At 32.9% G+C, this 12,258-nt stretch overlaps 1 protein-coding gene across 6 annotated transcripts in view; it reads left to right on the top strand.

Annotated features, from left to right (window-relative positions):
* The window catches only part of RPS6KA6 (ribosomal protein S6 kinase A6), a 146,386-nt gene that overhangs the window by 110,754 nt on the left and 23,374 nt on the right, over positions 1-12,258 (top strand). For all 6 annotated transcript variants that reach the window (XM_036841133.1, XM_036841134.1, XM_036841132.1 and 3 more), the window contains one exon: positions 492-609. In XM_036841133.1, coding sequence (XP_036697028.1) covers positions 492-609 — 118 coding nt within the window. The remainder of the gene's footprint in view (positions 1-491; positions 610-12,258) is intronic.

The raw sequence follows: 12,258 nt of genomic DNA, 5'->3' as shown, positions 1-12,258 counted from the left end.
TCATAAACATTAATTAAAACTATTGTTAACTTGTTTTCACTGATAATATTGATAAAATGCTAATGAATAAATTTGAGCCAATTCAATAAATATATTATGAATATATGAAATTAACAATTTCTTCATAGTAGGTATATTTGGTTTGCTAACTTATGCCTGTGAGAATACAAAATTTGCATGTTTCATTCTGGTCTGATTTTCAGAATATAGAGCTACATAAATGTATTTTATTTTACATTGATTAACTGATCAAAGGCAAAAAAAAAAGATGATTGATGTAGGCAAGACTCTTCATTTTATTAAATAATTTATTAGGATTAAGTTTATTGTTTGAAATGTAAAATTTGATATGAACAGTAAAGGGAAATTTTAGGTGGTATTCTTAATTTGCTATAGTAAATATATGCTTGTAGTTCTATACTCATCACTTTCAATTAGATTTAATATATATGTTAGGCCCTTATGTATGCTTAAATCTTTTTTATTAATAGCTATACTCCATTTTCTAATGGCCCCAATGATACTCCTGAAGAGATACTGCTGCGTATAGGCAATGGAAAGTTCTCTTTGAGTGGTGGAAACTGGGACAGTATTTCAGATGGAGCAAAGGTATAAATTATATAAATGTTTTGTTTTGTTGAATTACTGTTAATTCCTGAAATCTTTAAGTTATAGCCTAGTCTGCATTTGCAAAGTATCTGATGGTGTTTTATGTCAGTATTTGTTTTTAAATCACAGTATTTGTTTTTAAGTCAATTCACATATATGTGTGGATTGAAGAAGACAAAGGCTGAATTTTTTTTTTTTTTTTTTGCCATGCTTCTGGGGCACATTTCTCTCTTATCAGTTCATATGTGATCAGGGAATATAAACCAGTTCCAGTATTAACCAAAACCAAAAATGTAAATCTACTGAGGAAAAATATATAAAGCCAACTAAAGTTGATTTCTGCATTTAGTATGATTTTACACATCATATCTTCTTTAGCATAGACATTGACTAGTGATTATGTAGGTGATTTTTATAATGTTAACTTATTCTTAGAGAATATACAAACTTTTTATCAGTTGTACCTAGATATTTACAATTGATGGCTAAGAGCTCTTTCAATAGAAATGTAATTTTAAAATTTTAAAATTTCTAGTAGTCACATTAAAAACAAAAAGAAACAGGTGAAATTAATGTTAATAATATATTTTATTTAACCTGGTATACCCAAAATATTTCAACATCTAATCAATATTTTAAAAATTAGTGAGATTTTACATTCTTTTTTCATACTAATTTTTCAAATTCTGGTGTGTATTTTATACTTATAGCCCGTCTGAATTTGGACGTACCTACATTTTAAAAGTGCTTAATAGCCACAGGTGGCTAGTGGCTGTTGTTATTAGTGAAGTTTCAAAGTAACTGGCCTTACTTAATTTAGGGAAAAAATAATAGGTCAAGGCTTGTATACTAATTCTTACATTTATAGTCTAAACATTTTAAGTTTTAAAACAACAACCCAAAGTTGTCAGCATGTGGTTTATAGGGCCCTAAAGCTTTTAAGCTACATTTTGAAGTAGAAAACATTTTAAGACAAAAGGATTTGCTTGTATTTAATATCTGCTAATGATAAAACCTAATTGTCTCAAGGACATTAGCTAATCTGTAGGATACATTATGGAGTAAATCTTGTATCCTGATCACTGTAGAATAAGAAAATCAGAGATTTGAGTATCATTACCTTTTAAACATTAGAAAAACAGGGAGGAGATTGTGTTTGGATCTTAGCCATAACACAAGTGTGCTGTGTGGTGTAGTAAAAGGAACACCTGATTGGAAGCCAAGAGAACTGAGTGCTAGTTTTTGATCTACTAACTAGCTGCCTCAGTTTGCTCATCTGTAAAATTTGGGGATTAAGTTCTCCCTTTGGTTCCTTCCAATTCCAAAATTCCATTTCTATGCAATTTGGTTTATTTATAATTTGTCAGATTTCCCTTTATAAAGTGATTGAAACTACTAATATTATTCATTAAATATATGTATTTTCTAGTCAGCCAGGTCGTGTGTCAAAAAGTACATTTTCCCAAGGAACAATTCCAATGTTTAAAGCTATACACATGATACTCTTGTGTTCCTTAAAAAAAAAATAACTAGCAACAGTGAATCTAATGCTGAAATAGAGATTTATATGCCACTTGTGCTTAGATTTTTGGTTTTCCATGTTCTGTGTGTTTTATGTTTGCATCTGTGTAGTGCTTAAGGAATAATAGATATCGAAATTCAGTTTTATTCTCACCTCATTTAGTCTGATATTCTGGAGAAATTAACATAGAAAAAGATATTGGGGGATGTTGAAATATTTCACAAGTTCTTTCATGTATTCCCTTTTTATGGATTAAATTACTTTAGTTCTGTCTTTGGAATTTTTCTGAAAATAGTGGCAGATTACTGAGCAAATGAGCTATATGAACTTTAAAAAAAATCTGTACATTTTAACAATTCGATAATTTCTTGTCTGTTTTAAATTAGTGATGAAGGTAAACTATTGTTCAGTTACCCATAACCCCTTATACTAGTTCCCTTTAGTTGGGAGAACTGTAACATTTACTGTCACCTCATGACAATTGTTTTACTCAATTATAGTTCCTTATAAGTTGTTTTTCCCTTTTCAGTGCTTTTCTTGACATTGGTGAGTGTCACTATCAGAAGCATATAGAAGATGATTCTGTTTGCCTCCTGTCCATGCACAGTTCCTAGAATTTGTTCATTCAGTTAAATGGGGTGGGGGTGGGGGTGATAGTGGAAGTCATGTTAGCTTTGTGTGTCTTATTGCTACAATAGTTTCAGCATTGAGAACATTGACATTGCTGCTTCCCTTTTGTTAAACAGTGGGGACAAGGAGAAGAATCTGGTAAACAAAACAAGAGTAGAAGAGGCAAGAGAGTAATGAAGTTTTCATGGTGTCACAATATATTAAAAATAAACACAATAATACCTGATTAATTAGAAGGCATTTCTATCTAAATTTTACAATAATTTAAGTCAGTAAAATGTCACTTATTTCAGCTACATACACCCTTGACCAAAAAAAGAATTGCCGAGTAGAAGTTTTTATAGGACAGTTATTTGTGGCTTCCTCCCTTATCTTCTTTAAAAAGAGCAACTTGTGCTTTTCCTCAACTGCGTTCCTATTACTGCATTGTATGTACTTTTATTAGAGTATTAGTACTTAATCACTTTCTCCCTGGTTATATATTCATTTGTACGCATTTTTATTTTTCCCACTCAGGGAGCTTTAAATGTCATATTCACTTTTGCATTTCCTATCATACCTAGCATAATAAATACTTAATTGAATAATCTTTTCACAAACTATTTAATCTTTTCCTCAAGTATACCTTGCATTGTTAATTTACACTATAAGCTTTTTTTTGTACAATATAGAAATATAAATATTTTCCTATTGTGAATGGCTATAAATTTGAAATAAGTAGTCAGTTTTTTTTAAATTAATCAATATAATGCCAATTTATAATAACACCAAGTTCTCATTATATGTGGGTCATTTCTTGAGCACTCTGAACTGTTACATTGACATACAGTACTTGCCCACTCCCATGCCAACATTACACTACTTTTATTTTAAAAGTCTTGTTATTGCATAAATAAGTCTCCACACCTTATCACTACCACATCTTCTTCTTCCTCTTCAAAATTGTCTTGGCTGTTTTGGTTCTTTTTTTTTTTTTTTTATACAGCAGGTTCTTATTAGTCATCAATTTTATACACATCAGTGTATACATATCAATCCCAATCGCCCAATTCATCACACCACCACCCCCAGCCCCCCGCAGCTTTCCCCCTTTGGTGTCCATACGTTTGTTCTCTACATCTGTGTCTCAATTTCTGCCTGCAAACCGGTTCATCTGTACCATTTTTCTAGGTTCCACATACCTGCGTTAATATACGATATTTGTTTTTCTCTTTTGACTTACTTCACTCTGTATGACAGTCTTTAGATCCATCCACGTCTCAACAAATGACCCAATTTCATTCCTTTTTATGGCTGAGTAATATTCCATTGTATATATGTACTACTGTGAATGGCTATAAATTTGAAATAAGTGGTCAGGTTTTATGTAAATATTTCTTTTCCATTTTGGCTTGAAGTTGCTTTTAAGTGAAGTCTTTTGTTCACGTATTTATAAGTCATAGATTTCTAGAGCTAGGTGGGATCTGGTCCATCATTTTGCAGATAGATAAACCAAGGTGTGCAGAATTTACCTTGTCCATGGTCATACACTGAGTGGCATAGCTAGAATTGATTTTCAGTCCAGAACTCTCTTCAGTCTACCACATGTTAGGGAAGACTTTCTGGAGGAAGAAAGGCTTGATTAGCTTGGCTTATGTGGATGGAATGGAGAAGAAAGAGGTCTATAACCCTTTAATAATAGAAGGCTCAGAGGAAAGGTGTTATCATTCACCTACTTCTTTCCTATAATATGGAAATTAAGTATACCAAAGCTTATTACTTGTTACTTAATCTATATTGCACAGCAGCTTTACAGTTAAAACACTATATTGAAATGTAAGGCTGGACGCTATAAAACTCTTAGAGGAAAACATAAGCAGAACACTCTTTGACATAAATTGCAGCAAGATCTTTTTTGATCCACCTCCTAGAGTAATGAAACTAAAAACAAAAATAAACAAGTGGGATCTAATTAAACTTAAAAGCTTTCGCACAGCAAAGGAAACCATAAACAAAACAAAAAGACAACCTTCAGAATGGGAGAAAATATTGGCAAATGGAGCAACCAACAAGGGATTAATCTCCAAAATATATGAACAGCTCATGTAGCTCAATATCAAAAAAACAAGCAACCCAATCAAAAAGTGGGTGGAAGATCTAAATAGACATTTCTCCAAAGAAGACATGCAGGTGGCAAAAAAAGCCCATGAAAAGATGCTTAACATCACAAATTATTAGAGAAGTGCAAATCAAAACTGCAATGAGGTATCTCACCTCACACCAGTCAGAATGGCCGTCATCAAAAAATCTACAAACAATAAATGCTGGAGAGGGTGTGGAGAAAAGGGAACCCTCCTACACTGTTGGTGGGAATGTAAATTGGTACAGCCACTATGGAGAACAGTATGGAGGTTCTTTAAAAAACTAGAAATAGAGCTACCATACGACCCAGCAATCCCCACTCCTGGGCATATACCCAGACAAAACCATAATTCGAAATGATAGATGCACCCCAATGTTCATTTCAGCACTATTTACAATAGCCCGGACATGGTAGCAACCTAAATGTCCATCAACAGAGGGATGGATAAAGAATATGTGGTACACATATGCAACGTAATATTAGCCATAAAAAAGAACAAAATAATGCCAACTGCAGCAACATGGATGGACCTAGAGATTATCATACTGAGTGAAGTAAGTCAGAGGAAGACAAACATGATCTCACTTATATGTGGAATCTAAAAAAAAGGGTACAAATAAACTTATTTACAAAATAGAAGTAGAGTCACAGATGTAGAAAACAAACGGTTACCAGGGGATTAGTGGGGGGGGGGATGAATTGGGAGATTGAGATTGACATATACACACTACCATATGTAAAATAGATAACTAATAAGAACCTGCTGTATAGCACAAGGAATTCTTCTCAATACTCTGTAATGACCTATATGGGAAAAGAATGTAAAAAAAGAAAAAAGATTGGATATATGATATATGTATAACTGATTCACTTTGCTGTACACCTGAAACTAACACAACATTGTAAATCAACTGTACTTCAATAAAAATTTAAAACAAAAACAAAAACACTATATTGAAATACTTCTAGAACTTCTAGTACTATAGCTTTCAAACACCTTGTGCCAAATAATACTAGAGAAAGACTACAATGTCTAAACAAAGCTAGGGAAATGCACTAGCAAATTCAGTAATTAGAATTATATTCTTATTTAATTGTGAGGGATAATTATTTGTTGTTACCTGTAATCAGGGCAGAAAGTGTTACTTATGTATGGAACTCAGTCTTTTATACTGAGGAAGTATGAATTGTAATACATTTGACCAAATTAAAATGCTTGCAGTATAATTAGTAATAACTGAAGTGAAAATAATGGTTTATCTCAGTCACATGATTAAATTTGAAATAGAAGTGATGAATTGTTAATCAGTAGTTTCCAAACTTTAATGAATTTGCCATCTGAGTACTGTGAGAATAGGAAAATTGCTATTCTCCCGTATTAGTGTTTGTTCAAAGAATTTGGAGTTTTGCTGACTTTTACTTAAAATGGATATAAAAAAATAGGAAATCTTTAAGTCTAAGTTAGATTAAGTTAATCATTTTAATTAGTAATGGCTTTCTTCCAACTAGATTATCTAACTAAATACCCAGGTGATTGTATATAAGTGATCATTCTTGTCGTAGCACAGTATCTTTTATTAAACCTGGCCAACACTACTATATCTACTTTGAAAAAAGTGGAAAATTATTCATATGGAAGGGACAGATTTTTGTGTACTGTGAGTGAGCTCATTTTCCTCTTAGCTATCAAGAAAATTCAGTGAATATTACCTAAGATAATGACACATTTGCTTTTTCATCTGTCATCCATCCTCTCGTCATTCTGTCAAGGAGATTTTACTGCTTGTTTTTCAGGGAGGTTAAAAAGAAGTAAGATAGATTAAGCCCTATTAAAACTACTTCAGGTTCTTTAAAAGAAAGTAGCAAAATGTTGATACTGTGCTATGAAGCTATTTGATATTGTAAACTAATCAGCATTCTGTTCATCTTTCCAAAGAAACAATAATTATAATGTTTTATAAGCATTTAGGATATGGCCATGTTTACTGCATTTTCATTTTCATTTAAGGAGAATCCACTTTGGTTTTGGAAATCAGTCTTTGTCTCCAAATATAAATTGACAATCTCAGTCTTATATAACTTAGCTGAATTTTACCCCAGAAATAATTATATCCTTTTTGCTTTAACAGGGTTCACCATATATCACAGTTTGCTTGGAACAGTCCTGGTTTATGCCTTTGGCTCTCAACTTTCCCATTTTGGATAACAAATTGTATGGCCATCTTAGCTTTAACTGTCCTTAATTTCAGTTAAATTTTTTCAGTGAATATATAATAAAGCAATATTGTTGAACTTTGTTATGAAAAACTGATTTTTTTTTCTGAAACAGATTTTGATATTTTTCATGAATGCTTACTTAGTGCTATGAACATTGAGCACTTATTGTGTGTACATGATAGTTATTACTTTAGAAAGAAAGCAGCAATTAATTATGTAAAGTTCAGACATCAATATTGAGTTTAATAGGGAAGATTGAGAGGTATAGTTTAGTACTTATGAGCCAGACTCTGACTGACTGCCTGGATGCCTATCCTTACTTACTAGTTATGTGTTACATACTTACTAGCTATGTGACCTTGGGAATGGTGCTTAACCTCTTCGTGCCTTAGTTTTCACATCTGTAAAGTGAAGAGAGTAATAGTACCTACCTCAGGGTTGTTATGAAGATAAACCAGGTTAATAAATGTACCACATAGTTATAATAAGTGTTCAGTTAGTGTTAGCTAATATCATTAAGAATGTATAAAGCACTTTGATGATCAAATGTTAATCTTTGAAATTCCCATTAGCAATAAAAACCCTCATGAGTGAAATTAAAGCCATAGTAGTATATTTCAATATTTGTATAGGCCCATCTCCTAAAATTCTTTTTCATTCTCTCACCATCACTACCTGTACCTTTCAGTAAATCCTCAGAATCCACAGGAAAGTACAGAAGCTCAAATAAGATTTAATGAGGAGCAGAGTAGTGTTAAATTTTAGTATGTATAGTTAATTTATATGTTGAAACATACTTTGGTGAGTGGGAGTAGAGGAACCTATTCTTTTGGGCTAGACCATTGATTTTTTTAAACAACTTTACTGAGGTGTGCTACACAACAAAATGAGTATATAATTTAATGTTATGACATATTTACACACCAATGAAACCATCACCAAATCAAGATAATAAACATATGCATCACCCCTGAAAGTTTCCTCGTGTTCCTTTATAATCCTTCCCTCCTGCCTCACATCCTGAACTCACAGTCCCCTGCCCCTCATTCCCTGGCAACCAGGGACCTACTATCTGATGCTACGGGTTAGTTTACATTTTCTCGAAATGATTATAAATGGAATCATATAGTATATACTCTTTTTTTGTCTCTTTCTCTCATAATTATTTTGAGATTCATCCATGTTATTGGAGTGTATCAATAGTTTGTTACTTTACATCACTGAATAATATCCGTTGTATGGATACACAACAGTTTGTCCATTTTCCTGTTGATGGACATTTGGGTTGTTGGCAGTTTTGTGATATTCCAGTAAAGCTGCAGTGAGTATCCATGTGAAAGTGTTTACATGGATGCATGCCTTTCATTTTTGTCTAAATACTCAGGAGTAGAATGATTGGATCATATATTTAACTTTTTAAGAAACCACCAAACTGTTTTTCAGTTCCTGTACCATTTTACATTCCCACCAGCAGTGTATGAGAGTTTTAGTTCTTCCATATCCTTGCCAATACTTGATTTGTTTGTTTTTTGTTGTTGTTGTTGTTTTTTTTTCTTCTTTGGCCGTGCGGCATGTGGGATCTTAGTTCCCCAACCATGGTTTGAACCTGCGCCCCCTGCATTGGAAGTGTGGATTCTTAACCACTGGACCGCCAGGGAAGTCCCCACCAACACTTGATAATGATCATTCTTTTTTAATTTTAGCTATTTTAAAATGTATGTAACGGTATCTCATATTATTTTAATTTGCACTTCTCTAGTAACTAACGATGTTGAGCATTTTTCATGTGCTTACTTGCCATCCATTTATCTTCTTTGAATTGCCCATTGACATCTTTTACCCCCTTTTTTTATTTTGGTCACTTTTTTATTATTGAGTTTTGACAGTTCCTAATATAGTCTAGATGCAAGTCCTTTATCAGAGCTATGCCTTGCAAATATTTTGTCTCAGTCTATAAATTGTCATTTAATTCTCTTAATTGTTTCTAATGTTGATAAAGACAGTGTTTCATTTTTATTTTTTCTCTGTAGCATGTTTTTGGTGTTATAGCTAAGAAATCTTTGCCTTGCCCCAAATTTCAAGTGTTTTCCCCTGTGTTTTCTTTTAGAAGTTTTATAGTTTTAGGTTTTATCTTTAGATCTATGATACATTTTGATTCAGTATTTGTTTTTGGTGCAATATATGGTTCAAAACTAATTTTTCCACACAGACACCTGATTATTCCAGCACCATTTGTTGAAAATACTATCCATTCTCTGTGGAATTACATTTCTATCTTGATCAAAAATCAGCTGCCTAAATATGCATGGTTCTATTTCTATAAAGTAAGTCCCCTATATACGAACGAGTTCCGTTCCAAGAGCACATTCATAAGTCCAGTTTGTTCGTAAGTCCAACAAAGTTAGCATAGGTACCCAACTATCACAATTGGCTATATAGTACTGTACTGTAATAGCTTTATAATATTGTCACACAAATGATACATAAAAAATGAACAAACAAAAAATAAAACATTTTAAATTGTACAGTACCTTGAAAAGTACAGTAGTACAGTACAACAGCTGGCATACAGGGGCTGGCATTGAGTAAAGAGGCAAGAAGGGTTACTGACTGGAGGAGGGAGGGGGGTAGGAGATGGTAGAGCTGAAGGATCAGCAGCAGTAGGAGATGGAGGGCAAGCTGCAATTTCACTCACGCCTGACGTTGATGGCACAGGTTCTGGTTCCTTGCTAGATTCAATTTTATCTACCCTCTAGAAAAAATGATCCAGTGATGTCTTGGTAGTAGCTCTTTTTTTCTCGTCATAAATGACACAGCACTGGATTGCGTTTTGAACGGCTGCTGCAACCTTCGTGTACCATTCTACATTCAGATCCTGTGCCTCAGAAACTAACAGTGCCTCCTCAAATAAAGAAAATCCCCTTGCCTTGCCATTTCCTGTGTCGTGAATCTTTGATTCTTCAGTTACTTCTTCTTCCTATTATCTCTCTTTGTCCTTTCTCTGGGCTTCCAATTCCTGGCGCTTCTTAGCAGTACCAGCTACATCACCACTGCTTCTACTCTTACTTCCAGACATCCTGGGCTTGAAATAAAGATACTGTACTACTGTACTCTATACAGTACTGTACAGTAAAGAACACAAAAGCACAGCCACTTGTACGTGATTGGACATGCGAATGCATGTTCGCATCTTTGAAAGTTCGCAACTTAAAGGTTCGTATGTGGGGGACTTACTGTACTTTCTATTCTGTTCCATTAACCTGTTTGTCTGTCTTTACTCCATTACCACACTGCCTTCATTACTGTTTCTTTATAATTAAGTTTTGAAATTAGATACTGCTAGTCATCCAACCGTTTTCTACTTATTCAGAGTTGTTTTGAACTGGGTCCTTTGCATTTCTTTATGAATTTTAGAGTCAGATTTTCAGTTTCCACCAAAAAAGGCTACTAGGATTTTGATTGAGATGGGGTTGGATCTATAAGTCAATTGGGGGAGAATTGACATTTTAACAACACTGAGTCTTCTGATCCATGAACATGGTATCTCTTTCCAATTTGTTAGACCTTCTTTAATTTCATCAATGTTTTATAGTTGTCAATATACAGATCTTACACATCTTTTATTGTGTATTTTACCTGTTTCCTACTTTTCATGCTATCGTAAATGGCATTGTTTTTAATTTCATGTTCCAGATTTTTTTGCTGCTAGTATGTAGAAATAACAATTGTTTTTTTATATTGAACTTGTATACTACAACTTTGATAAAATGACATTCTTGTAGCTTTTTTGTAGATTTCATCAGTTTTTTGACGTAGACAATCATGTCATTCATGAATAAAGAGTTTTAATTCTTTCTCATATGGATGTATTTTCTTTATTTTCAATGGCTAGAACTTGCAGTATAGTGTTATAGAAGTGAAGAGGATGGGCATTCTTGTTTTGTTCCTGGTCTTGAGGGAAATCATTCATTTTTTTTACCATTAAGTATGATGTTGGCTGTGATTTTACATAGATGCTTTTAATTAGGTTGAGGAAGTTCCATTCTGTTCCCAGTTTGATGAACATTTTTCTTAGGGATGGATGTTGGATTTTTTCAAATGCTGTTTGTATATCTGTTGAGGTAAATCACATGTTTTTTTGTTTTTTATTATAGCATTTATAATTACATTGATTTTCAATTGTTAAACTAACCTTGTATTCCCAGGATAAACACTTCATCATGATATGTTATCCTTTTTATATGTACATATAACTGAATTTGATTTGCTAAATTTTTGTTCACAAGTTTTATATTATGTTGATGAGGGATTTTGGTTTGTGGATTTCTTGTAATATCTTTCTGATTTTGGTATCAGGGTAATAATGGCCTCATTAAATGAGTTGGGAAACATTACCTCTTCTTCAGTTTTCTGGAAGAATTATTTAGAATTGGAATTGCTTTTTAAATATTTGTTATATTGACCTTAAAAAAAAAAAACAGAAGAGCCAGTTATTTTACCAGGAAAATGAGTTTATTTGGGGAAAAGCAGAGAATTGCAATTCAGGACAAGCAAACTAGGGCAACCTATAGGCAAGACTCCCTTTTAAATGAGGTTTCCTTTATTTATTTTACAGTTATAATTCACCAGTGAATTCATCTGGGCTTGGGGTTTTCTTTATTTCTCCTTGAGTGAGCATTGGTATTCTTTTTCTTTCAAGGAAATTGTTCATTGTTGAATATGATGTCATAAAGTTTTTCATAAAATCTCCTTACTAATCTATTAATGTTTGTAGACACTGTTGTGATGTCTACTTTCATATTTCAGCCATAATTATGGATTGGTCTTTTTCTCTTTGCAGATATATCAGTTTTTGCTTCGTGTATTTTGAAGCTCTGTTTTTAGGTGCATAAATCATTTATAAATTTGACCTCTTGATTAGTTGTCCCCTTTATCATTATGAATTGACCTTCTTAATCCCTGGTAGTTTTCTCCATTATTATTGAAAGATATATTCACTCAGTATAAAATTCTAGGTTCATTTCTTTGTGTTTTTTTTAATTTCCAGTTTTTTGAGATATAATTGGCATACAGCACTGTATAAGATTAAGGTGTGCAACATAATGATTTGACTTATGTACATCATGAAATATTTGTCATAGTAAGTTTAGTGAACATA

This window comes from Balaenoptera musculus, chromosome X (assembly GCF_009873245.2).
Source record: "Balaenoptera musculus isolate JJ_BM4_2016_0621 chromosome X, mBalMus1.pri.v3, whole genome shotgun sequence".
Classification (NCBI taxonomy): domain Eukaryota; kingdom Metazoa; phylum Chordata; class Mammalia; order Artiodactyla; family Balaenopteridae; genus Balaenoptera; species Balaenoptera musculus.
The sequence above is the reverse complement of the archived record's forward strand: the minus strand, read 5'-3'. Positions and strand labels throughout refer to the sequence as shown.